This window comes from Pseudopipra pipra, chromosome 22, assembly GCF_036250125.1.
Source record: "Pseudopipra pipra isolate bDixPip1 chromosome 22, bDixPip1.hap1, whole genome shotgun sequence".
In the NCBI taxonomy this organism is placed as follows: Eukaryota; Metazoa; Chordata; class Aves; order Passeriformes; family Pipridae; genus Pseudopipra; species Pseudopipra pipra.
Window position 1 is genome coordinate 7,016,411 of NC_087570.1, and position 27,436 is coordinate 7,043,846.

Sequence of the window (27,436 nt, forward strand, 5' to 3'; positions counted from 1 at the left end):
CTCCGTCCGTCCCTCCCTCCCCGTGACCTCAGTTCCCGGCGGAGCGGCGGCGGCTCCGCGCTCGGCTCCGCTCCGCTGCCGCGGGGCCCGTTCGTGCCCGCGCCCGGCCATGGCGCGCTGAGCGCCGCGGAGCCGCCAGCCCGGGGCCGGCCGGGGCAGCCGGCACGACGGAGCCGGCAGGACGGAGCGGGCCCGGCGGGCGGGACGGCGCTCGGCCTGCGCCGGGCGGGCGCGGCGGGCGGCGGCGGCGGGCGGAGGCGCCATGGAGCCGGCGGAGGTGAAGGACCGCATCCTGGAGAACATCTCCCTCTCCGTCAAGAAGGTGGGAGCGGGCGGGGGGCAGCGGCGGGGGCTGCGGACACCGACCCCCGGCGCTGAGGGAACTAGGCCTGGGGAGCACCAGGGCTGGGGCTGGGGGGTTGGGGACAGCCGTAGGACAGCCCGGGGGACACCCCTGTGCTGGGGATGTGGGGGTGGGAACCCTCCTGTGCCGAGGTGGGGACGGCCCTGGGGACACCCCTGTGCTGGAGCGGTGGGGTTGGAGGCAGCCGTAGGACAGCCCTGGGGGCACCGCCGTGCTGGGGTTGGGGACAGCCTTGGGGACGGACCCCCCCTATGCTGGGGTTGGGGACAGCCTTGGGGACGGACCCCCCCTATGCTGGGGTTGGGGACAGCCTTGGGGACGGACCCCCCCTATGCTGGGGTTGGGGACAGCCTTGGGGACGGGCCCCCCCTATGCTGGGGTTGGGGACGGCGCTGGGGACAGCGCTGTGCTGGGGATGCGGGGGTGGCGACAGCCGTAGGACAGCCCTGGGGACTCCCTGTGGGCCTGGGGACCCCCCTCTGCCTGTGCTGTGGGCCTGGGGACAGCCCTAGGACAGCCCTGGGGACCCCTGTCTGCCGGGGAATAGGGCCCGGGACAGCCCTGGGGACACCCCTCTGCCCTGAGGTGCCCTGGGGACTGCATCTGCCAGAGGTTCGGGGCTGGGGGACACTCCTGGGGACTCTCCAGGCGCACATCACTGCTGTGGATGTGCAGCTAAAGGACAGTCCCTTTGGACCCCCCTGCCCGAGGTGTGGGGCTGGGGGACTGTCCTTAGGGACCCCCACACCCGAGGTAGGGGGCTGGGAACACTACAGGGACACTGAGGGACTGTGGGGTCAAGGACATCTGGCATCCCCTCTGTCAGAGGCAGAGACACCTTTAGGGCTTCTTCTGGGTGAATTTGGGGTGTCCCTGGAGTCCCCTGTGTTGGCAGGGCGAGGTTGGAGGCAGCTCTTCTGCTGGTGGGGTGGCACATCTGGGGTTGTGGGGTCACCCTGCCAAAGCATCACACCCAGGACCCTCTGTCTCAGCTGGGTGGGATATACCGGGATCCTCCCACCTGGAGTTCCCCCTTTTCAAAGGGTTTCTGTCTCCTGTGGACAGGATGGGGGGGATCCCTTTTCCTGGGACTGTTCTCAGTGGTGATGTGAATCAGTCCAGCCTAAAACCATCTTTCTAGAGGTCCTCCCTCCAGCCAGGTCAGAGAGGCAGGACCTGGAACCTTCTCCCCATGGACACAGGGAATGTGTGGTTCATACCTTTGTGCCCTCAAAATGAGGGCTCTCAACACGTGTGCCCTCATACCCTCTCTCACCTTCTCCTCCTCCCTGCCCCTCATTTCTCCTCACTCATCTGACCATGAGAGTGTTCCTTCACACCCATCCTGGTGCTGGGGAACGTCTGTGCCAGCACAGAGGGGACCAGGACAGGCACGGAGGGATGGGTGTTGGATGCTGGAATCTTTGGGAAGGCCACGGGAGTGAGTTGTAAGGACGCGCTGGAAGTTTTGCGTTGGCCCACATGTGAGCTCCAGCCACGCTTTAGAAAGAACCCCTGCTCCGTTTGAGTCATGTTTGTGTTCATCCCAAGTTGTGGGGGAAAGGAGGCATTCTGGACTCACTGTTGTTTCTCCAGTCGTTTGGTTTCCTCTGCCTTATGGAATAGGAGATTTCCTGTGCTCTGCAGTGTGTCCTGACACGGATTTATCCATGAAAACTTGTCTTAGGAAAACCAGCATGAGTGAATTCATAGTACTTCTAAAAAGGGATCACCTCTGGGATGTAGGATGGATGTGCAAACCTCTCCCAGCATTTTTCTTCCATGGATGACCCTGACCTCTGGTCTCTCACCTTTCTATCCTCTAAAATTAAGGATAATCTTGTATGTATGTGGAAATCAGTGGATGTTCAGCCTGCTCCAAGCTGTCACAACACTCCTGCCTCAGTTTCCCTGGATGTATAAGGAATACAACTTCCTACCCAGGATTTGTTGGACATAATTTGTTTGCATTCAGAAAATCCTTGGAGGATCCCTGTTGGAAATGCTAAAAAATCAACGTGTTTTTTATTTTAATTATTGCGATTGAACAGGACTCTTCAGCTTCAGATCTGCCAACAAACCTTGGCCTGCCTGACCCCTGCCAACTCCTACCTTGGTCCAGCAGTGAAAATTTTGGGATTTTTCAATCCTGCCTCTTGGTTCTTGTTCAGAGCAAAGCTCAGAAAAGTGTAAGAACCTGTGTGAAAATTCAGGCTGATGGACTAATTTGCGCCATCCCAGTGAAACCAAATTCAGCCCATGGTGAAATTCCAACTTCCTTTATATCCCTGGGATGCAGTTCTCCTTCCTCAGGAAAATTGCTATGGAGCTGCTAATTTTTTCTGGCACTTATGTCTCCAACTTCAGCCTCAAATCCCTGATAATTCTTTTTCCCTATTCATGGGAAAGAGTAAAGTAGTAGGTTAGGGGAGCAGCTGGCTTTGTGCTGGGAAATCCTGCTCTCCTTCCTTCTCCTCTTGAGTAACTCCTTGGCTCTGGAATTGCGTCATGAGGCTTGGAGGAGTTTTCCAAGCATCTCTCCCCTGATTTCGAAAGCTTCCTCGCTGTGTAGGTTCTCACCCCTTGCTTTCACCACCTGTGCAGGTGTGAGTTGTGGAACAGAGGGTTTGGATGTGTCTTATTTTCATGGAGTTACCCAGGGAAAACCACCCCATGCTCAGCAGCTTCCCTGTGCCCGGGATGGGGAAGGCAAGGAGCAGCAGCACAGCCCTGGGCAGGGTTTGACACCTGGGCTGTGACTGTACTTGGCCGTGATTTCGGTTTTTACCAGGGGATGCTGAACTTCAGGGGTCAGAGCACAAGCAGTGGGTAAGTTCTATACAATTCCACAGCAAAAAAAAAGTGCTTTGATTCCAAGTGAATCCCTCAAACCTTGGTGAACAGGACTCTTTGTCATATTTTCCTGGGAATGTGTGAGGGATGGAGCATGGATGGAAAATGCAAGGTGGCAAACCTGCCTGGGGGGGTAATTCCAGCCTGTGGGTTTCTCTGTGTGGTTCCCAGGTGCCAGTGTGAGATCAGTGATAGCTCTGCCATGGACTTCAGAGGTGTGAGGTCAGGCCTCCACTGCAAAGAGAGGCAAAACGCCCAATTTAGACAAAATTGGCCTTCCAGCTGGGAAGATGTCAAGAGCTTTCTACTCTTGGTGGCTTCAGGAGAGTTTAGGAAAGCTCAGCACTGAGGAGCTGGGTCCCTGCTTTGATTCCAAACACAGATTCAAGGGAATTGGGAACATTGTGTTGATTTTCCCATCTACAGCTTGTCCCCTGTATCCTCCCTGGAAGCTGTACATTAACTCCCAGGGTGATGCTTTCTGCACACATGGACAGTGTTACTGCCCTCTCATGACTGTCTCTTTTCCCTTTTCCCACTCAGTTCCCCCTCATCTCACTTTCTGCTGAGAGGGCTGTGCTCCAGCTCAAATTACTGCACAAATTGATGCCTAACCCATATTTGTTTAAAAGATTTAGGGCTTTGTTGAGGCAGAAGGCTGGAGATGGGCATGTTATGGCTGAGCGTGCAGGCCCTTGTTCACTCAAGTGCTTGTTTCCTTCTGGGAGATGCTGCTGCGTGTGACAGCAGTGGGATGAGACCTGCCTCCTGGTTGGATTCTTGGCACACCAGACATGCCAGCAGCTTCACAGCTATCCTTGTCCAACCATCTCCTGGTAGCCAGGAGCCGTCACAGGTGACCTGGTCTGCGGAGCTGGTGGCGTAGGTGGATTGTGTTCTCTTGTTGGGATTCCCTGGACATTGCAGTGGGTTCAGCAGAGGTTTATTGCTGTCCCACCTGGGATTTGGTATTGAAAATGCAAAGTCCTTAAACAGTGTTATTGTTGGCAACTCCAGGAGCTGAATGTAAAATCAGAAAAGAGATCAGAATCCAAGATTTTGGGGCTCCTCTCTGGTTTTCAGGCTGTTCTGCTGGCTTTGAAGGACACACATTCCCATGAACTCTGGAGCAGCTGATCCTTGGTGCATGTCAATCAGGTGGAGCAGTGGTTTTTGCTGACTCTGCAGGAGTTCTTGCCAAAAGCTTTGGCTCTGCATGACTTTGGGAAGGTTTCCACTGCTCTCACAGTGAGTTAATGCTGAGCCTTTGCTGCCCGTCTCCGGCTCGGATTTTTAGCCCTGTACCTTTGAAATGCCTTTGCAGTCTCCCATGCTGCTGACTTCTGCCTTGTGACATCTCTGCTTCTGCCTGGTGAAAGAGGGTGGATTTGGGGATGTCTTAGTGCCCACTGTCCTGGAGAGGAGCAGGGAGTGCTGGAGTGGAGCATTCCTCCTCAAATCCTGTAGGGAATGTGCTCATCTCTGCCAGGCTGAATTTATTTAGCCCAACTGCCATGATACAAAGGCAGCAATTCTGGAGATGTGAAAACAGCCAGATAGTCTCTTCCCTTCTGCTCCCTGTTGAGGAGCACCTTGCTGGCTCAAAGACCACAGGGGTTTTATCTCTGCCAGGATCTTTCCTCTCGCTCGGGTCTCTCCAGGCTACATCCGTTGCTGCTGCAGGGCCCACATGGCAGGGTATTCCTGCATGTCCCTTGCCACCTGTGTGAACTTTGCCAGCTGCCAGAAGCCTGTGGGTGAAGGTAGCAGTGACCTCACGGAGCTCATGAGTTGTCCACGAAGGCACAAAGGTCACTCAGGTGCTTTTAAGAAGTCGATGAACACGTGCAACTCCAACGCTGTGTTTTGGTGGCCCTTGAAGGGTTCTGTCTCTGTTGTGCTGTGGTTCTGCTCTCAGCACAGCTGATTTTGCTTGGTTTGCTTGAGTATTTCAAGGGTTGTCTCGTTAGAAATTCCTCTTGCCTTATCCCAGTGCTCAGGAAAGTTCCCTGTCTGACCACCCAGGAGCCACTCTGGTACTCACACTCAAACCACCACAGGTCTGGTGATGACACGAGGTTCATCATCCGCAATTTCAAGGGGACTGGATTCTGCATGTACCTAAATTGATGTTTGCCTTTCTGTAAGCCCCCAGATCGGCTCTGGAGCTGCAGGTGGACAAGGCTGTGATAACCTTATGGGGAGGAAAAAAATCCCACTTGTTCTCCTCCCTCTAAGACAAACTGTTTCACTGGGAAGAGCGGTCGGTTTAGGAGTGTGAATTTTGGCTGTGGCTTTGGAGGAGCTGAAGCAAAGCCTCCGAGCCTCTCCACCTCCGATTGTGCAATTTCAGTGGCCGAGTGATTTCAGCTTCCCCCACATCTGGTGACCTGGTCCAAGAGAAGTCCAAGAACTGAAATAACCATGGGCTGGAGGAACGGGGTGGTTGGGAGGGACTCAGATCAGTGGATACCTGGTGTGTGAGAGAGAGCAGCACCTCGCTTGCCTTTGCTGTGTTTGCCACCAAACTTCGATTTTGCTTCCCATAAAATCTGTTTTTTCTGTTATGCTGAGCATGTGACCTTCCCACGTGTCTTTGGCTCGTGCAGAGATCCTGTTCTGCAGCAGCCCATCCCCTGCTCTGCTTCTTGTGACAGAGGAACAGGATTCCCCCTGCAACGTGGAAGTATCCTCACTGGAAAAAACCCTGTCCTTGGCTGAGCCGCACACGGGTCCAGCCTGCTGCAAGCTTTGCTGCTTAGAAATAATGAAGGGAAGCCCTGGAAAAGCCCTGGGGGTGTGGAGCTGAGGAGCATGCGTGTCCCTCGAGGTGACAGCCTGGCACTGGACTGGGAAGGCTTCAAAGCTCAGTGTTTCCAGCATGGAGCAGCTTTGCTGTGGGTTTCAGCTTCACCTGTGTCAGCCTCCTGTCTCTGCCCATCACCATTTCTCTCCAGGCTGCTCCTGGAGAGAAGGCACAGAGTCACTCGTGGTGCCTTCCAGGTGCTGATGCTGATGCTTCCAGGTGCTGATGCTGGTGTATTTCATTAGGGAAAAGCCCCAGTCCAGGATGGGAAGCTGGTGCTGGTTTGGAAGCTGCTTGTAAGGAATGTTGAGTCAGATCACATATGTGGCCCCCAAAAGGCCCTGCTAGAGCTGGAGTTTCAGGGCTTTGTGTCCTACAAGTGTATGAGAGAGAATAACACCCCTGCCTTGAAATTGAGCCTGCTTTTATGAGTGGTGTGGAAAACTAGGAGTTTTCCAGGCACAGGGGTTCAGACTCCTTTTTATCCATTTGCCATTGAATGTCTGGACCCCTGAGCAGGTATGAGCAGGTACCAGTTCTGAGGTGTCTGTCCTGTCTTTTCCCACTGCCTCTTCCCTTGGTGCTGAGCTGCCAATGCTTGGGACAAAGTCAGTCACCTGCCACCAAGGCTGTTCCCTGGAGCTCCAGACTTGCTTCTGAGGGTGCTCAGCTCTTCCAGCTGGGGAAAACCCCTCGCCAGTCCATGTGCTATGGGTGGGAATGGGTTTTGAAGAGCCTCTCCCCTTTCCCATCCTGGGTAAGGAGCTGAGGAATGCAAGGAGTGTTTGTTGTTCTGTCTCCCTGTTTGTCCTGCCAGGGAAATACCAAGCAGAACAAGGGAAATGAACTTGGTGTTGGAAAGCTGCTGGTGAAACATCTGTGGGGCAGATTTATAAAGGGGAGATAGAGACTCAGTTGGGTTGTGGCCAGTCCTGAACAGATCAGGAGACTATTTCAATATTTTAATAAGTTTTTAGAATTCTTGGAGAGATTTCAAAGGTGCACCACAAGAATGATTAGATTTGGGAATGGGCTTCCCAGCACACCTCCCTGATGGTTTGTTAGCATCCCTTGCAACACATGAGCTCTGCAGTTGGGCCTGGAAAGCTTCACACTCGTTGAGAACCACTGCAATTAATAGGTTATAAAATAGACCAAGGAATGGCCTCGTGTGTGCCAGTGCAGGGTGGGGTGTCACTGCCAAAAATCAACTCGTGATTGATAAACAGCAATTAAATCCTCCTTCTCCTCAGTGGGACGAGGTGTTATTATTTCCCCCTGTGCCAGCCAGGTCTCTGTTCCCTTTGGACAAACATCCGTCTCTCCACGTTCTCTCGAGTGTGTTTAACTCGACTGGTTGGGCTGTCGTGACCGTTCCCTGGACTGGGTTCTGTCCCATTCCCTGGAGCAGGTTCTGTTCCATTTCCTGGAGTGGGTTCTGTCCCATTCCCTGGAGTGGGTTCTGTCCCATTCCCTGGAGCGGGTTCTGTCCCATTCCCTGGAGTGGGTTCTGTCCCATTCCCTGGAGCAGGTTCTGTTCCATTTCCTGGAGTGGGTTCTGTCCCATTCCCTGGAGTGGGTTCTGTCCCATTCCCTGGAGCAGGTTCTGTTCCATTCCCTGGAGTGGGTTCTGTCCCATTCCCTGGAGCAGGTTCTGTTCCATTCCCTGGAGTGGGTTCTGTCCCATTCCCTGGAGCAGGTTCTGTCCCATTCCCTGGACTGGGTTCTGTCCCATTCCCTGGACTGGGTTCTGTCCCATTCCCTGGAGTGGGTTCTGTCCCATTCCCTGGAGCAGGTTCTGTCCCATGCTGGTGCTCAGAGCCCGGAGTGGTCCTGGTGGATGGTGGGAATGCCGTCCACATGCCAACAGTGCTTATTTTGGCCACAGGAATGTCTATAAATAGCCCTGGGTCAGGGCTCCAGGCATTCGGCGTGCCCCTCACAAGTCCTCCATCCAAGCCAGCCCTTCCTGTTGGATTTGCAGCACAGAGACAAGGGGAAGAGCATCTCTCCAGAAAACCCAGAGATGACCAATGTCAAGCTCAGATAATGACCAATGTCACGCTCAGTTAATGCTCTTTAACCTAATTACTTGCCTCCTTCCTGATTTCCCTGGCTCCAGCCCGGCTCACTGCCCAGGAATGTCAGGGAGCTGCTTTGTGGATGTCTCGTGAAGTTTGGTCACCACCTCCCAGACAGGTCCAACAGCTGCCATGAGGGAGAGGCCAGTTCAATTATCCGTTTTATAACGATTTACAGGAGACTCTGTGTAAACACTCCATAAAATGCCATTTTTCAGGGCAGTGCCACATCACTCCTCCATCACCACAATCAGGGTCAGGTGCTGAGATCATCCTCTGCCCCACAATGCTCCTGGTCATAGTTCCTACAAATTTTCAGCTACATGGATCTTGGAGCACTGGATCTTTGGGAAAGGATGCAGCTGGATTTTGTTCCCCAGTTGGGAAAGCCGTTTCCTCCTAACTTTCCCCCGTGTGTCTTCACTCTTCTTCTCAAGCCGAAAACACCTCCCCATCAGCTTTTGCAAGTCTTTCCCCACCCTGGCTGGAGGGATGACTCCACCCAGGAGATCCCGAGGCTTGTTCTGTCTTGTTTCCTCCCTGGACACGTGGGAGCTCAGCAGGGATTCACCTGGCTGGTCTCTTTTGGGAATTGTGCTCCAGTGAGCCGTGCACGTCCTTGGCTCGCAGCTGGAAGTCGTCTGTGTTTATTTTGGAGGGATGCTGGAAACAGCACCATCCCTGGATGCAACATCATCTGGAGAATGTTGTGGCACGTCTTGGTAGGAGCAAGCCCTTGTGTGCTTCCCTGTGACCCACAGCTCCTAAAAGGCCATGACTCAGAGTGCCCAATCCCAAACTGCTGAGTATGTGTTTCCCGCTGGCCGGGTCCCATGTGCTCAGGGCTGGTGTGACCCCGTGACTCTGAGCAAACCACAGTCACACCAGCTCATCCTCTGGCTCTGCTCTGTGCCAAAGGGACAGGGCTGAGCCTTTTGGGAAGGGTTTGCTGTGGATATGGCCATGGGTTTTCCAGCAGCCTCCCCAGGAAGGGGATGTGATGCCGGGGAGCTGGTTTGTGTGGAGCAGGAGGCTCAGTGCTCCTTGCAGAGCAGCTAAAAAGGACACCAAGCCTTGGTGTAACACAGAATGGGCTCTTCAAAACCTAAACCCCTTCTTGAGGGAAGACTGGACTTTTCTAGGGAAGATAAATCCATTTTTTAGATGGAGATAACCACTGTTTGCTAACGGTTTGCACCCTCAGATGATGGGAGCAGGTCAGTCCCTGTAGCCACGGAGAGGCTGGGAGCTGTGAACTGGCTGGAGCAAGGAGTGTGACAAAGTTCTGAGTTATTTTGAGGGAAGGAAGGAAAGAAAAAAGAGGAAATGCTTCTATTTCTTCATCTCTTTTGCTGCCCAGGCTTGGAGTGTCTCTATCACGGGGAATTCCTCCAGTCAGACGGGCTCCAAGTCCTCTCCACGTTTACCTCCCCAGGCTGTGTCTCCTTTTTTTTAGTGGTGAGCTAACAAAGTGCCTGGTTTATTTTTGTTTTCCCCAGCTCTCCCCCACAGCTGCATTTCCCCAGTCCAGCTCAGAAACACCCAGCACCTCCTCCAAGGGTGCCCCAGCTCTCTGCAGAGCCCACAGCCTGGCTGGGACAAGCTGGGAATTTCAGCCTTCAAATCCTGGCTCATGGCATGGGAAGTCTTTGCTTCCTGCCCACTTTCCCCCCAATATGGGATATTTTAGTGAGCTCCAGCTTCTGGAGAGCCATCCCTATGGCTCCTTCTATCTATCCTGAGGGATATGGCTCTAAATGATGTTTTTATTTCTTCCTCTTGTGTCATTGTGCAGCTTCAAACCCTGGCTGCAGGTAGCTCCTGGAATTGTTCTTGAATAGTGGGATTTTAGGGAATTTTCCTCTCTGCTTGCATTTGGGCTGCCTACTAATAGTGAGAATCTTCTGGGACGGCTTCTTCCCAAAAATGGATAGGAGCTGCTGTGCTGAAATGCTTCAGGTCTCACTTGGGTGTTGTGAAAAACCCTGTGGATCTCCGGAGCACCCACAGGTGCCTCTGCAAACACCACCCTGTTGCACATTTCCTTCCCCAGGGGATTTACCTGCTGGAATAGGCAGGGCAGGGACAGGTCTGTGCCATCGGACCAGGGAATTTGGCTGGGATTTCTCAGGCTCAGCAGTTTTTTCCCATGTAAGGGCTGGGACCAGCTCCATGCAGGAACATGCCTGGCTCTCCCATCTTACCTAAGAGCTCCAGAGGGATTCAAGGTCTTCAAGGCAGGAGGGTGTTGGAGCTCCGTGTGTTCATATTTTGAAGAGTGTTGTTGGGGTCAGTTCCCAGGGGCTGTGAGATGTTCTCTGGCCCTTTGATAACTTCACATTGAGACTGGATGATTTTTCTCCAGGAGCTTCTCTAGTAATAATTCAGGAGGAGAAACCAGTTTCTGGGGACAGGTTGGACTCGATGAGCACAATAATGTCAAGTTTTGGATTTTTTAAATCTATCATGTAACTGGTGAGGTTTGGCAAAGACCTATCAGGTCACTAAACTATTATATGTACTCTCTAGAATATTGTCGTGGCTCAGCTGAGCTGTTCTTGCTTGTTGCCAGCAAACAACCATGGCATATCCCACTGGGATTACATCCTGGGCAAGTAATCTCCCTGCCTGGATGCCAAGTATGTGTGAGACGGGGCCTAAATAGATCTGTAAGCTCCAGGGGCAGCAGGAGGCCGGTGGGTCAGCTGGGAAGGGAAATAGGATTTGGGTGCAAGGGGATTTCTAGGATTTCGAGCAGGTTTTGCAGAAGCAGAAAAGCAATTTATGCTGTGCTGAGCCTCCGAGGGCCAGGCCTGAGTTCAGGGCTAACCCAGAGTGAGGCAGATGGGCCTGGGTTTTGAGAAAGTGGCACCATACATTGTAGGGATGTGGCTGCCCCATCCCTGAAGTGTCCAAGGCCAGGTTGGATGAGGCTTGGAGCAACGTGGGCTAGTGGAAGGTGTCCCTGCCCATGGCAGGGGGTGGAATGGGATGGGCTTTAAGATCCCTCCCAACTGAAACCATTCTGGGACTCCACGATGTAGCCTCATTCCAGCAGAGGGAAATGACTTGGGATTTATGGAACTGCCTTCCGTGTGCACCTGCCTCCATCTGGGTCCTGCTGCTGTGGCCAGGAGATCTGTACCCGTGTTTGAAAGCCTGGGGCAGCCTGGCATTGACACCCAGCACTGCTGTGGCCACTGGAGCTGCCTGTGACAATCAAACCTCTGTCTGTGCCCAGGACACCAAAATTCTGCTGAGACTTCTCACAGATTTGGCACAGAGCAATCGTGCAGCAGGAGTGAGGCTCCTGGACTCGGAGCATCTTTTATGCCTGGAAGCAACATCTCTCCCCAGCCAGGGTTTCCCATGGCAGGACCCTCAACTGAGGAGAGTCCTCATCCATGGCAGAACCAGAAACAGGCAAAGCTGGGGTTTATTTCTGTTCTGAACCGCTTTGCAATGGCTGTAGAGGAACCACCAGACTCCACTGTGGTGTTGGCTGGGAGGGAAAAGGGAAGAGGAAACGGGGAAGTTGGCTGTGCAGCCACCACCACACTGCTGGGGTGTCTGAGATGTGGGTGACACTGGGAGAGGTTCTCCCTGGAGTTACAGCCTTTAGGGGACTCTTAAAACCAACAGCTACACCCTGTGAGTAACCTGCATCAGGGTTTAGCAAGCTGAGAGATTACAAAAGCTATTTAAGGCTGGTTATGAGCATTTGGGCATCTCCACCTTCTCGAGGGCTGTAGAAGGGTGTTCCAGCCATCCCATCTCCTTTTTGCAGCTGCAGAGCTACTTTGCTGCCTGTGAGGATGAGACACCAGCCATCAGAAACCATGACAAGGTCCTGCAGCGGCTCTGTGAACACCTGGACCACGCTCTGCTCTACGGGTGAGCCTGGAGCCTGCCTCTGGAATGCTGCTTTTCCCCGTGGAAAAAGCCTAGTGTGGAGCCTCAGCACGGGGAAACCACCTAGGCAGGAGTTGGGAAGGAGATAACGAAGCTTTTGCTTAATTTTCCTCTGGACTTTCTCTTCTTCCAGCCTGCAGGACCTTTCCTCGGGGTACTGGGTGCTGGTCGTTCACTTCACACGGCGAGAAGCCATCAAACAGATCGAGGTGCTTCAGCACGTGGCCACCAACCTGGGACGCAGTGAGTGCTCGCAGTGTCCCTGCTCTGAGGGCAAACCTGGCCTTGGGGACACGTGGGGAGGCCCAGGCAGGTTGTGCTGAAGGGCTGCCAACGGATTCAGGGAGCCAGCACAGCCCAGGTCACTTGGCTCAGGCCAAGGAGTCATGGAATCATTAAAGCTGGAAAGGACCTCTCTCATCACTGAGTCCAGTTGTCCAACACTGAGTCCAGCACTGCCAGATCCACCACTAAACCCTGTCCCCAAGTGTCACATCCACACATTTTCTAAACATTCCCAGGGATGGTGATTCCACTGCTTCCATGGGCAGCCTGTTCCAAGGAGGTGGGAGTCCTGCCATAACCACATGAGGTGTCTAGAAATAATGTCACCATGCCTCAGGATCAGGTGCTGAGGCTTCTGCTGCCCTGAAACCCAAGGGGCCGTGCCCTCGGGAAAGGTTCCTGGGAAATGGGAGCTCTGTGGGGCTGTGCTCTTGGGAAAGGTTCCTGGGAAATGGGAGCTCTGTGGGGCTGTGCTCTTGGGAAAGGTTCCTGGGAAATGGGAGCTCTGTGGGGCCGTGCCCTTGGGAAAGGTTCCTGGCAGATGGGAGCATCCCCTCTCGCCCCGCAGTGTCTCTCTGTAGCTGTTGTCTGCGTGATCCTGCATTTTCCCTGCTGTGGGTTGTCCATAGGGGATGTTTGGGACCATCGAGGCCGCTTGTGGTGCAGGACAGTGCCCAGATCCTCTCTGCCAGATTATCCCAACACCCACCATGTCCCAAGCCCCTACTGGTGAGAATGGAGCTGAGCACAGACTCCACCATCACCTCTCTCTGCACCAGAATTGGTGTCAAATCACACCTGGGCTGATTCAGAGCGATTCTCCCTCCACCTCTGTCTCCTGGCATTTCCAGCGGGGCTCCCATCTCGCTGCACAGACACAGTTGTGTGGCTGATCCTCAACCAGACTCTTACTCCTCTTTCCACTCCAAATCACGAATCTCTCACTGGCATTTCCCCCACCAGAATTCCCCCACTGTCAGTTGCTGCCCTCAAATGATACAAATGAACAATCTGGCATGTTTTAACTGATTTGTGATTATTTCTAGGCTTGTTTCACTTGTCAGGTGTTTCCCCACAGATAAATCTCTCTGCTGCTCTGTTCTCAGGCCGGGCCTGGCTGTACCTTGCCCTCAATGAAAATTCCTTGGAGAGTTACTTGAGGCTGTTCCAGGAGAACCTGAGCCTGCTGCACAAGTACTATGTCAAGTGAGTATCCCAGCTCTTTCTCCTTTGGTCACTGGTTGGCATTCCTTCTTGTCAGAAGCCAGCCCAAATTTGTCAATGGGGAACAAGAAGTTGATCAGGGTCTGATTTTGTCCTTGTGGGATTTACGTGATGAATTTAAAGGTCCCAGATGTGGACACACTTTCCTCTTATATAGATAAGAAGACCTGCAAGCCTCTCTCCTAGTTCCTACTTTTACTCTGCAATCCCCTTCATATTTATCATGGTTTCCAAGAAGCTGCTGAGCTCTTATCCAAGGACCCAGCTCTGGTGGACACTTGGAAATGAGGCTGTAGCTCTGTTTGGGGACAGCACGTAGTGGCTGCCCAAGCTCCGGGGCCGTTTGGAGCAGCTCAGAGACACCACTGAGGAAACAGAAGGGCCCTTGTAGCTGCTTCTCCTCCTTCCCACATCTGTAAAGCTCTTTTGTTTTACCCTCACTGCAGGAACGCCCTGGTCTGCAGCCACGATCATCTGACCCTGTTCTTAACGCTGGTGTCTGGGCTGGAGTTCATCCGCTTTGACTTGGACCTGGTGAGTGTCTGATCTGTCCTCTTGGCTCTGGGAGGGGGAGTCCAGGGTGGGACAGGTCCCACCATTTGTTCCAGGGTAGATCTGGTGAGTGTTTGATTAGTTCTCTCTGCTCTGGGAGAGTGGGAATGTGGAGCAGGGAGAGTCCAGGGTGGACGTGGTGAGTGTTTGATCTGTTCTCTCGGCTCAGGTAGAGTGGGAATGTGGAGTAGGAGGAGTTCATAGTGGGACAGGTCCCACCACTTGCTCCAGGGTGGACCTTCTTGTTGGCCTTCAGCTGAAAACGTGATGCTGATGCTTGTAGGGAAGACTTTCAGGTCTTTTGGGGATCCAGCAATGGAATTTACTCCGATTACTCAGTTATTCCTCTGCACTGTTCAAAAGAGGAACATGACAGCTGTGGGGCAGATTGGTGGGGATGAAGGACTGAACTCTGCAGGTGTGGTATGGAACACTGCTGTCCCTCCAGGAAACACAGAACCCCTGGATAACCCTCAGTGTCGCAGCAGAGCCGCTGGGTTTCCTCTGAAATGGGCACTCAGAGGGGACATTCAACAGGATGGGGTGGCACTCTCTCCCAGTTGTGCCAGTAACAGTGACTGGGAGCCTGACTCACCCCACGCTCTTCCCTGCAGGATGCTCCATACCTGGATCTGGCCCCGTACATGCCGGATTACTACAAGCCCCAGCACCTGCTGGACTTCGAGGAGCGTCTGCCCAGCTCCGTGCACGGCTCCGACAGCCTGTCCCTCAACTCCTTCAACTCCGTCACCTCCACCAACCTGGAGTGGGACGACAGTGCCATCGCTCCCTCCAGCGAAGGTCAGTGGCTGTTTGGGGCTGGTGCAGCCAGGGCTGAGTGCTCCACATCCCCTTGGGATGAGGTATGAGCAAATCATGGGCTGGAAGAGACCAAAGTGAGAACCCCAGGAGCCACGCTGTGAGTTTCTTCTGCCTTAACTCCTTTGGAAATAGGAAAAGGGGAAATGGTTTTAAATTAAAAGAGTTTTAAACTAAAAGAGGGGAAATTTAGATTGGATATTGGGAAGGAATTCTTCCCTGGGAGGGTGGGGAGGCCCTGGCACAGGTTGCCCAGAGAAGCTGTGGCTACCCCATCCCTGGAAGTGTCCAAGGCCAGGTTGGACAGGGCTTGGAGCAACCTGGGCTAGTGGAAGGTGTCCCTGCCCATGGCAGGGGGATTTAGGTGAACTTTAAGGTCCCTTTCAACCCAAACCATTCTGGGATGATTTGGTGGTAACAGCCCCTTTGGCTCAGACTGGGAGAGAAGGACCTTCCCTGCCAGTCACCCCAGGCCACGTTCCCATCCTGGGGGTTTGTTTTAGCAAGAACTGGAGGAATCTCCTCATGGAGTGAAGGCTGTGCCTGTGTCTGAATGTGGCTGACAGGGCAGGGCAGGGGCCCTGGGCTCCAGGGGAACTTTTTTAACTGATTATTTCACAGTCCAGAGACCCACACATGCTGGAGCTGGTGGGGCAATAGCTTCCAGAGTCTTCTCCATGTCTGTAGTCTGAGAGAAAGGCAGCCAGTGGTCTCACAGGTGTTGAGTTTTCCTCTTTATGCATCTTGAGCAGCCTCATAAATTGTCTTCCTCATCCCCTTATCCCTGTCAGAGAGGCTGGGTGTTGTTCCTGATGAACATGAAGACACGTACCTTGTGTCTGCCCCCTTAACCTGCTGCAGGCCCAAGCAGGGAGCTCACATCCCACACCCACCGTGTTCACATGAAGGAGCAGCTCTGCTGCTGCTCTTCCTAATCCAAAGTACATTGGCCCTGTCCCATTCTTTATGTCAGTTTGAGCAAGGGGATTCTGGAATAGAATTGGAATGGAATGAACTGTTAGTTGGATGCAGTGAATTCAGGACTGGGCCCACACACAGATGGGTTCCCTTGAGACAAGGGTCACCTTTTACATGCAGGAACCTACAGATATTAAAGATTATGAGAAGGAGCAGCCTGGGATGGGCATTAGAGTCATTTTAGCAAAGGACTTGGGAGCACAGCACTGATTTGGGCTCACCCACATCTGCACTCGTGAAAGGGCTTGATTTTGGGGACTTGTTTATGCCAAATCTCCAGCATCCCAGGTAAGCTGGAGATTTGGCACAAGGAGCCTGGAAATAAAAATCACAGGAAGAAGGTTGTCCAGCACCAGAGGTTTGGCACAAGCAGCTGTTTCAGGGCTTGTATTCCTGCTCCTCCCTCAGCAGAGCATGGATTGGTGCCATACATCTCCTGCCTGTCCCTATTCACTGGGTGTCCCTTTGGTTTGGCTGTGCTTCTGGGGGATAGCAGCTTCATGCTCCAGGGAAGAGGGGTTTGGAGTAGAGATCCAGGAGATTTTGGAGCTACATTTTGGGTTTGGCATCGTCTCAGGCTGTTCCATGTGTCCAGGCAGTGGCTGTGATCTCTGTCTCAGTTTCCCCATACACTGGTGTAGGAATGCTGGGCCAGGACCCAGGAGGGCAGCAATTGCTGCTGTTCCTCAGGTGTGGAGGAATTTAACTCCAGTAACTATTTCCCAGCTCGTCATTTCAACAAGAGCATCTCTCTACCCTGAGAGTGTAGGTGGAGCTGGGGATTTTAGGGTCAGAGGCCAAGATTTTCCCTTTAATCAGAGCTCTGGCTTTGCAAACATTCTTGAGTCAAACATCACAGTATCTACAGGAGGTAAGTGTGAAGTGGGGAAACTGAGGCACAGAGTGTTTAAATTGCTTCCCAGAGAAGATCAAGCCCTGGACAACATGGTTTTTCTGGTTTAGCTTCCCAGCAGCATGAATAATGGGGCTTTCATCCTTCCCTGGTCCTGTTGTAGCTCCCATAACACAACCATCCAGCAGAACTGCCATTAGTGCAGCAGGTTTCCATTCACATCCACGTTCCCTGACAGCTTTCTCATGCATTTCAGATACCAGTAAATGATTGTTTTGTTTCTCCCCATTCCCATCTCCCTCCCCAAACCCCCTTCACAGTCTCCCCTCTCCCCCCTTCCCTCCCCACTACTTGTATTTCTAATCCTGAGTTTTATCCCTCGTTTTTGTAGATTATGATTTTGGAGATGTCTTTCCAGCAATGCAGACCATGCCCAGCAGAGACTGGGAAGGTGGGACACACTCATCTCTTACAGCATTTTGGTTTTCTCTCTGCATTGCTGCCACCTGAGCTTTGCTGCATGTTCCCCCATTCATTTCTTTAATAACCAACTGCTCCATCTTGATGGAATTCTGTACAGGCAGAAAGGAGTGGAAAAGATCCCCCGAGGTGGGAGGTTGTGTGTCTCACCTGTGAGGCCGTGGGCAAAGCTTTCCCCAGCTCCTGCTGTACACAAAGAGGCTCACCTGGCCACATATCCCACAGCTGAGGGATGTTTTCCTGCATCTAACGATGCCTCCATGTCCAGATTACAAAAGAAAAGCTGGAAAATTGCCCCTGCTGTGGAGCTGGCAGCAGGGACCAGCGTCCTTCCAAAATGTGGGATGTGCCAGCTGCCCACACACCATGGATTTCCTCTTTGGGGTAAAGCATGCAGGGTGCTGATCAAAAACACTGATCCACCATCACTGATTTCCTGAAAGCCCTGGAAAACAGATGAATTAATTCTGCTGCCTTTAATTTTGGGCCTTTTGCAGGGATTAATTTGGGAGGTTTTGTTTTCCCTGGGCCCTGCTGTCCCGTGTCAAAACATCTGTGAAGCCACAACATCCAGCATGTGGCCATGCTCAGTTTGGATCACTACACTTCTTATTTATTTTACCACTTTTTAAACCAACTTGTCAGCTACATTTGGCCTTTATGGCCAAGAGCACGTGCCCAGTTTAGAGGAATTGGTTCTCCTTCCTCCACGTGCAGCCCCTGTGTGAATCCTCTCTGTGCCATGGGAGCAGGACCCTCCTTGCTTTACCCCTGGAGGAGACACACCCACACTCCATCCTTTGCAGCTCAAAGCCTGATGGAGCTTTGGATCTGAATTGACTTGATACCACCTGAATACGTGGGGAAATCTGCCTGAATTCCATGTGGATTGTTCTTGGGCTCCCTCTCATCTTCTTTCTTACCCCAAGCACAGGGATGTCCCAGACATGGTTCAACCTGTCCCTGAAGGTGCAAACCACATTTCCAAACCCAGCTCCACTGTGGGTGTTGGGTGGAGGCCGGGAGAAGCCAAGGGGTGCTGGGGCAGATCCCTCTGGATTTCAGGCATGCACAGCTCCCATCTGCAGGTCCTGGTTGCGTAGTGGGATCCACCACTGCTCTGAGCTGAGCTTCCTCAGCCACAGGGAAATTGTCACCCCCACCGGGTCACCTCACTAATGGATTCCTTGCTGTGGGAACACAGAGCAGAGGTTAAGAAAGTTTGTGCCATTCCCTGTTTTCAGCAAATGCATTTTGGGGTAAAATTCTGTATTTTGGACAAAGATTGTTTTGTCTCCACAGAAACAGCAGGATTTAGGCCAAAGTAGTAACACTGGATTGGTGGTGCAGGCTGAAATAGCTTTTAAATGTTTTATTTTATTAATGGTTGGACTTCATGATCTTAGAGGTCTTTCCCAATTTAAGTGATTCCATGAATTTCCCTTTAATGCAAACATTAACGACCCCATTGACTTCCCTGGTAAGAGCCCACACCCCTCACGCTCCGGGGCAGGAGTTTCAGTGGGACCAAAGTGGTGTTTTACATCATCCCTCACCAACTGCCTGGATTAGAGTTTTAGAAGAGGTTTAATTTTCCTCCTCAAATCCTACACCTCTCAAGTAGGGCTGTGGTTCCCTCCCCAAGGGGTCTTTCTTGGTGGCTGAATCATAGAATCATGGAATGGTTTGGGTTGGAAGGGACCTTAAAGATCATCTCGTTCCTATCCCTTGCCATGGGTATGGACACCTTCCACTAGACCAGGAAGGGTGCTGGAGAAGAGGAGGGCATGGATAACCTTCCTTTAACCGTGATTTTGGATGGATAACTCTGAGCATGACTCCTGCAGCACTTCCCTGCTGCTCCTTTTCCCTCTGAAGACTAACACGGGCCAAGCTGTTTGTGCTCCCACATGTCTGTGCTGCCTGCTGTCCTCAGACCCCTGGGAATGCTGTGTCCCCCTCCACCACACTTCCAGCTCCCCAATTGTGTCCCATGTGAGCAGAGGAGAGCAGTCAGCTCCATAAGGAATGCTGCTCCATGGCTGGCTCCATGTCTGCCCTTCCAGCTGGGCAAGCACCTTCCCGTGGCAGGGGGAGAAGCAGCAGCCTCCTTGCTCGCTGTTGTCTTGCTGAGAAACACCATGGCCCCAAAACCCCTCAAACCCCTCCCCTCTACTCCCTAATCCGGCTGCCGGCTCTGGGGTGGCCGAGCTGTTGTTTCCAGGCACTCTCTAAACCTCTGGCCAGTCTGTCCCTCCTCGCTGGCACTGCGAGCAGTGCAGTGCCCACGCAGTGCCCTGGCCCCCAGCACGCAGCTTGGCTTCCCCTGCCTCCATCCAGGTGCCCGAGCGGGCACTGATCCGCCCTCCCCACCTTGTCTCTGCAGACGGAGACCTGACGGACACGCTGAGCTGCCCGCGCTCCACCGCCTCGGAGGCCAACGGCAGCAAGGCCCCGGTGAAGAGCCCGACCCAGCGCCACAACCCCTTCAACGAGGAGAGGGCCGACGTGCCGTCCTCAAGCGACACCACGCCGGTGCACACGGCGGCCCGGGAGAAGGCAGAGGCCACTCCCGAGGGGACGGACCAGTCTGAGAGCTGCACGGAGCTGGAGGTCATCAGGTAGGGACAGAGCTGCTGGCCTGATGTGGAGGATGTGCCACCCCTTGTAGCCCAGTGCAGATGGTGTCTGTGCTGGAGCCTTTGTGTAGCTGTCATAAGAAAGCAGGTTTATAGTCCAGACCCCAGCAGATGCTCTGTAGGTGTCACAGCTCGTCTCGTAGGTCTGGGCTGGTCTGGGGTCCCTTGGGCTGACTCCATATCAACACCTTTCAGTGTGTGTCAGAGTAACCTGTGAGCTTTTAATTGGAGCTCTCTCCAGCTGATGGCAGGTTTGCAGCAGGAGGTCTGTCCCTCCTCCTGTTTGTCAGCAAGCTGTGGCTAAACCTGTTGTGGGAGATGTCTCCACAGAGTTCCTAGCCAGCATTTGACTCCTGCAGAGGAGATCCCCAGGGGTTCCTTGGAGCCCTGAACCCAGACAAAGAGCTCAAGGCTCTGTCTGCTCACTCCCAGCCATGGGGACACCCCAAAACCCGCCCAGCAGACCTGGGCTTTGTTCTTGTGCCCAGTTTTTCCTGGGAGGAGCAGAGGAGCTGGGTTACGTGGCATCCTGCACATCAGACACAGGGAAGGGGAGCAGCACACTCACTTCCCAAACAAGGGTGACCTGACAGCAGTTTGGGTGTCAAGGGTGTCCAGAACACTTCCGCAGCACATCCCGGTGTGCCACTGGCTGGAGCAGGCTCCAGCCTGCATCTCCCTCTTCTGGCAGGTGGGGACACGGCAGTCCCACCTCTAGGAAGCTCCTCCCTTCCCAGCTGCCTGCTCTCAGCCAGGGATTTCTCCCGTGTCACCTTAGCTCTGCATCCATTTGTGATCCCTTCGCAGCCAAAGGAAGCCCAAGGTGCTGCATCCAGCAGTGATGCCTCTTCTGTTGGGGATAAGTAGGAAAAAGTGTCCATACCTTGTGTCTCGTGACAACTGGCACAGAGATGGGAGCTCTATGTGACTGCACATCGAGTGATGTTCTCGATAGGGTTTCCCTGCAATAGGGAAAAGTGCAAAGGAATGTTGTTGGGAAAGGGCGGGATCGCAGAGTCTAAGCAGGCACAGGTGAGTGACGTTCCTGTCTCTCACAGGTTGGCCAAGAAGAAGAAAACGGGCAAGAAGAAGAAGGTGAAGGCCGAGGAGGTGGTGAGCAGCCCGGCCCCCACAGCGCCCGAGGCCAGCGGGGACAGCGGCGTCAACGGGCTCAGTGACAGGGAGGAGCCGCCCAGGGACGAGGGTCCCGCTGCCCTGCGCGGGCCGGAGGAGGGGGGCGAGCGCCCGGCCCTCGGGCAGCTGGCCCTGCGCATCCCCGAGATGAAGGACACATCCATGGAGAGCCTGGGGCAGCCCCTCAGCAAGGTCATGGACAGGCTCAACGGGCAACTGGACCCCGGGGGCTGGAACGCTCCCCTGGAGCCCCCCGGGCAGCCCTTTCGGACCGGCACGCCAGGGGAGACCCCGGATGGATCGTCCTCTGGCGACTTTAGCGAGGGGATTTCAGCCCCCATGGACTTCTACCGATTTACCGTTGAGAGTCCAAACGCTGCTGCGCCAGGTGGTGGCCACCATGACCCTCCAGGGCCTGGCCAACCGCCACATGTTTCTGGTAGCCCTGAGGCTCCTGAAGAAGAAGAAAGCAGAGAGGGAGAAGCATTTGGGGCAGTAGAGGAGTCTGGAAGGGCAAGTGATGAACTCCAAACTGGCCAGACAGAAACCACCAAGCCCCAGGCTCCCTGTGAGCCCAAGAAGGAGCAGCCCAGCCCTTCCCTGAGCAGTGCCGAGGACTCTGGGGTGGAGGAGGGGCAGGGCAGCCCCTCAGAGCTGACCCATCCTTCCGAGTTCAGGTGAGGATGGCTTTGTTCAGCAGGGAGAACGTCTTCCAAACAATCTTGAGCTCAAGCTGGTGCTTTCCCCTTTGTCCTTGGTTTGGGGGGCAAAGCCCATCCTTTTCCAGGGTGAAAAGGAGGCACAAGGGGTCAGGAGGAGAAAGTCTTGGGGGAATAACAAGTGCCCAAATCATGGACATGTTCAATAAGGAAGGGGATTGCCCTTCCTGGACTCACCCAGCCCCATGTCTGTGTCCATCCTCTGCTGTCTGTCTCCACAGGGTGGATAACAACCATCTCCTCCTGCTGATGATCCATGTCTTTCGGGAGAACGAGGAACAGTTATTCAGGGTAAGGGGGTCACCATGGATTGAAGGGCCAGCTCTGTGCCTGCATCAGCCCAGGGCTGAGAGCTCTTTTGTCTCCATGCAGATGATCCGAATGAGCACCGGGCACATGGAGGGGAACCTGCAGCTGATCTACGTCCTGCTGACGGATTGTTACGTGTACCTGATCCGGAAAGGTACCCTATCCCAACAGCCCCTGGGCTCAGCAGCAGGGAGGGAGGCTTGTCCATGAATTAGGGCAGTTCCTGCCAGTTCCCTCATGTCCCAGTAGGGAGCTCAGGTTGGCCTGTCCCCCGGGAAGCCCTGGGACACGTGTCCCGTGGCTCTGTGCTGCCTGGGACACGGCTCGGTTTGCAGGTCCATCGCTGCTGCTGCTGCCAAGGGGGTCCTTTGCCCCCCTTCACGTGGCTCTCTGTGTCTGTGCCAGGGGCAGCGGAGAAGCCGTACATGGTGGAGGAGGCCGTGTCCTACAACGAGCTGGATTACATCTCGGTGAGCAGCTGGGGAGCAGGAGGGCAGCTGGGACAGTCCTCTCCTGCCTGAGGGATGAGGGTGCCAGGAGCATCACGGTGGGGTGTGCTTGTGTCCGTGGGGAGTGTTTTGGCCAGTGAGTCTTTGAGACTGAGAGAGCTGGAAGTGATCCTCCCTCAAATGCCACCTCTGTGGGTGCCCACCTTGCTTGTGGGCAGCGGAGTGACCACTGACCCTCTCCCCAGGGCCAGGAGCCAGGTCCAGCCCTGCTCCATTGCCCCTCATGCCATGCCTGGCTTCCCTAACCCTCCCTGTGTGGCACAGGTGGGGCTGGATCAGCAGACAGTGACCCTGGTGTGCACCAACCGGAGGAAGCAGTTCCTGCTGGACACCGCCGACGTGGCTCTCACCGAGTAAGCGCAGGGACAGAACCCCTGAGCGGCACCTGGGACGTGGGGAGTGCAGGACACGGCGCTGACAGCCCTGCACAACAAAGTCCTGCCACCAGTTGGGGTTTGGGGTTGGTTTGATGCCTCTGGCTGAACCCTGCAAGCAGCTGGAATTGCCTCAGGCATGCATACACTGAAAGTATCTTCCCTGGATAAACACAGCAGTCACCCTGTCCCTCAGGCTGAGCCTCAGGGGTCTGGGCAATGCAGATCCCCTTGTCCCTTGTGTAACTTGGGATGAGCAGGGACGAGCTCTGAGTTCCAAGGCACATCCCCAGGCCTGTGTGGTCAGCTCAGGGACGTATGACAGCTGATGGTCATACTGGGATCTGTTTTGGATGTGTCCACCTCCCAGTCCTACTCACAGCCCTGGGATTAGCTCAGTTGGTTAGAGCATGGTGCTAATAATGCCAAGGCTGCAGGGTCTATGCCAGTATGGGCTATTTGCTTAGGAGTTGGACTTGATCCTTTGGGTTCCTTCCAGCTCAGAATATTCTGTGGTTCTGTGAGCTCCTTTCTGGAGTTCAGGCTCTGCAACCCCCCATCACCTCTGGTCTGTAGGTTGATTTTGGGACCCAGAGGCCCACAGTGAAGGGGAGCCCCTTGGGCACCAGAGCGTGTGAGGGAGATGAGGGGCTGTTTGCCCTGGCCTTGTCAGAGATCTCTGCCTCCCTCTCAGGTTCTTCCTGGTCTCCTTGAAGTCAGCCATGATCAAAGGGTGCCGGGAGCCCCCGTACCCCAGTATCCTCACGGATGCCACCATGGAGAAACTGGCGCTCGCAAAGTTCGTGGCGCAGGAGTCCAAGTGTGAGGTGAGTTTGGATATCGCCGCAATCACCGCGGGTGACGAAGGCTCACGGGAGACTCCCTTGACTTCTGCTGCTCCTCACAGGCCTGCGACGTGGTGGTGCGCTTCTACGGCCTCGTTCACTGGGAAGACCCCATGGATGAGGCGCTGGGACCCGCCAGCAACAGCTACTCCTCCAGTGAAAATGCTGTCACCAAGGACGGCATCCTGCACTACAAGGCAGGGACCTCCTACCTGGGCAAGGAGCAGTGGAAGACCTGCTTCGTGGTGCTCAGGTGGGCGCTGGGGCTGCAGGTCAGGGGCAGCCAGGGCCCGTTGGAGAAGGTGCTGCATGGGAGGTGGTGAGGACCCATCTTGTCACCAGGAGGGCTAAAGCCACCAGCTGTGGGTGCCCAGCAGCAGGAACATGACCCCACGGGGCTGTGTGGGTGGAGGACAGGGCAGGGCTGGCCACGGGACTGAAGGCAGGGGATACCAGAGCTGAGCTGACTCCGGTGACTCCGTCTCTCATCTTCCCAAACGGCAGCAACGGGATCCTGTACCAGTACCCGGATCGCACCGACGTCACCCCCCTGCTCTCCATCAACATGGGGTAAGTGGCTGGTGGGATGGGGCACCCAGACTCAGTGGGGATCTGGGGAGCAGGAGCTCCTTGGGATGTCCAGGGAGGTGTTCTGGGGCAGATCATGACCTACACCAATGCTGCAGGACTCCCTGCTTGCTCCTGGCTGGTGCCAGGTTTAGTGGGAGATGGCCTCATTTCCTCCTAGTTTTTGAACACTAAGCCCATCCTTGGATGGGGAATTGGCCTCTGAAGGGTGACATACCCCTCTAAGAGCCATTCTGGGAGACCCACTGTGCTCAACTCCAGCTCTCCCACAATACGCAGAGACAGGCCATCCTTGGAGCAATCCCAGGGGGTGTCACAGAGGGGAAACGAGTGTTTGTGGGAAGAGGGTTGAGGTGCTGTGCAGGGAGGGCAGGCAGAGGCTGTTTTCGGGCTGGTGCTGGCATATCCATCCCACTGATCTCCATCCTCCCCTCTCTCCCAGCGGCGAGCAGTGCGGGGGATGCCGACGCTCCAACGCCACCGACCGGCCCCACTCCTTCCAGGTGATCCTGACGGACCGGCCCTCCCTGGAGCTGAGCGCCGACAACGAGGAGGACATGGCAGACTGGATGCAGTACTTCTGCCAGGCTGTCTCCAAAGGGGTGAGCTGGGGACGGGCCCCAAGCGTGGGTGCTTCGACCCCCTCCTTTGCCTGGAGCCCCTTTGGAGCTGCTGAAGGGAGCATGGATGCCTGGCAGGGATGGAACAGGCAGCTTTATCCTGAGCCAGGAGAGCTTCCCCACGGGGCACCCCATGGAGATGGGGCTCCACCATGCCAGACGTTAACCCCCCGTTTCCCACCCCATGCAGGTGATCCCCCAGGGTGTTGCCCCCACGCCTTGTGTTCCCTGCTGCCTTGTGCTGACGGATGAGAAGGCTTTCACATGCCACGAGGACTGCCAGACCAGCTTCTTCCGCTCGCTGGGCACCGCCGAGCTCACGGACATCGCCGCCGTCTCCACGGAGGCTGGCAAGGAGTACTGTATCCTGGTGAGCTTGGGGCTTTGGGACCGGCTGGCCCAGGGCTGGGCAAGGGTCCAGCGGTGACATCCGGCCTCTCTCTTGGTGTTTAGGAGTTTGCTCAGGACAGCAAGGAGTTTCTGCCCCCCTGGGTCCTCTATTTTAGTTGCACTACAGAGCTGGAGAGGTTCCTGTCGGCACTGAACGCCGCGTGGAGGAACATCTACCAGGTGAGCACGTGGGGCTCACACCCTTCATCCAGTGAAGGAGGGCAGAGGGGTGAATTCGTCCCTGCAGGGTGAACCCAGCTTTCCCACAAAGGGCAGAGAGCTTCTCTGTTGTCCATATAAGCACAGGATGTGGGATTTGGAGCCTGGCAAGACAAGCCACGAGCATCCCGCGCTGGCGAAGGGAGTGGGAGGGACCTGGGGCAGCCCATATTTATGACACAGACGATCCAGTTTGTGTGGATTTGAGGTGGTTTTACAGCAAGAGGGAGAATTGACAGTTGTCTGTTCCCCTCCTGACGCCCCACACGTGTGTTCCAGGTCGAGCTCCTGCACAAGGCCATCCTGGACGTGGCTGTCAAGAAGAAGTGCGAGGACGCCCAGAGCCTCATCGACAGCGCGTGGCAGCGCAGCGACAGCCTGTGCCGCGGCCGGGCCGAGCGGGACCCCTGGTGCTGACCCTGCCCGGGGGAGGACAGCTCATGGGGACCCATTTTTGGGGGAAGCAGGGCCTGTGTCTGGCCAACTGGCAGCCCAAACCTCCTGCCATCGCTCAGTCCCCACCAGGGACGTGCCTGCAGCGTGGACCCCATGCCCACCGCCGAGCCAAGGACGTCCAGCGCGTTTTGGGAGCAGCTGGACACTTCTCCTCCTGCGCCTTCCTCCTCGTCCAGCTGCCACGGGGCAAAGGATTTGCCCTTCATGGAATAATGTCCCACTAGTAGTGAGGGAGAGGGTGGGAGTGGGGTGGGCTGGGATGAGCATCGCCCCGTTGTGGCGGGGAACAGGACTGAGGACTTGTTCATTTTAGAACAGGGTCAGGGCGTGGAGGGGGCGAGACAGGAACACTCAATCGCTACCGTGCATGTTTTGTTGCTCATACAATCACTGAGTACGGCACCGCTGCGCCGCCTCCTCCTCCTCCTGGAGAACCCACCCGGGGCCTCCGCACATCAGCCTGTCCATGAGGTTTGAGGCTAAGAAGGAACAGGGCCAAAAATTTGGCCTTAAACATCCCAGCGTGGTTTTAGGAGAGCTCAGAAGCCGGTTTGAGGTTTGGACGCTGGTCCTGTGTGCCGGGGAGGGGGTGAAGAGATGGAGTCCCATGTTCTTCAGGCATCCTGAGGGATGTTGTCACGTGGCTGCCACCGAACACATCCCCTTCTCCTTGGTTCCTGCACCCGAGGCCGGCGTGGAGCCATCGCCGCTTGCGCTCCACAGCGAGCACTTTGGGGCACAACCCCTGCTTTTAAATAATAATAGGAAGAAGAAGAATTATAATAATAATAATAATAATAATAATCCGGAGACCTTCTCATGTAATATACGTTCATGGGGCCTTTTTCTGGGAGGAAACGTACGTGACTGAATGTATATGTACATACATCTGCTTCCTTTCCCCCCTCCCCAAATAAATAGTCACTGGTAACTCAGCTTTGGCCCTGCGACACATTCTGGCACCTGGGGCTGCTGTTCCTCATCCTGTTGTCACTTTGGAGCCTGTGGAATCGCTCTGGAGCAGGAGCCGAGGCTGCTGTTCCTCATCCTGTTGTCACTTCAGAGCCTGTGGAATTGCTCTGGGGCAGGACGCTGAACCCCAGTGGTGTTAACCCTGTGCTGGGGCACGTTCTCTTTTTCAGCTGAGAATTATCCGTCAGGTCACAGAGTCTGGATGCTCTGTCCCCGTTTATCCCCAGATCCAGGAGATATTCCTAGTCTAGACAAGAAATAAACAGCTATGGGGCCAGCCCCCAGCATCACCCACCTTGCCTGTAAACCCTGCCTCTGCTTTTGGGATCAAAACAGGGGTGTTGGGGGTATATCAGGGATGGGGGAGCCACTGGGGTGGACTCACCAGGTACGCGGTGAGTACTCACACCTCCCCACCCCCTCAGTAACCACCGGAGTGCCTCGGCCTTGGGGGA

The 27,436-nt window shown here is 54.8% G+C and overlaps 1 protein-coding gene across 2 annotated transcripts; it reads left to right on the forward strand.

Annotated features, from left to right (window-relative positions):
• The first annotated feature begins 35 nt into the window (after positions 1 to 35).
• Positions 36 to 26,944, forward strand: PLEKHM2 (pleckstrin homology and RUN domain containing M2). 2 transcript variants are annotated; one of them, XM_064678803.1, is made up of 20 exons: positions 36 to 322; positions 11,892 to 11,998; positions 12,150 to 12,259; positions 13,408 to 13,507; positions 13,972 to 14,059; positions 14,692 to 14,878; positions 17,119 to 17,178; positions 19,594 to 19,828; positions 20,905 to 21,657; positions 21,921 to 21,990; positions 22,072 to 22,162; positions 22,414 to 22,478; positions 22,782 to 22,870; positions 23,586 to 23,718; positions 23,799 to 23,989; positions 24,241 to 24,306; positions 24,767 to 24,926; positions 25,135 to 25,314; positions 25,398 to 25,514; positions 25,833 to 26,944. In XM_064678803.1, exons 1-20 carry the CDS (start codon positions 263 to 265, stop codon positions 25,968 to 25,970), a joined length of 3,000 nt encoding a protein of 999 aa, XP_064534873.1. In that variant the 5' UTR covers positions 36 to 262; the 3' UTR covers positions 25,971 to 26,944. The 2 variants fall into 2 exon arrangements, with proteins under 2 accessions (XP_064534873.1, XP_064534874.1); XM_064678804.1 differs by lacking the exon at positions 17,119 to 17,178.
• The last annotated feature ends 492 nt before the right edge of the window (positions 26,945 to 27,436 follow it).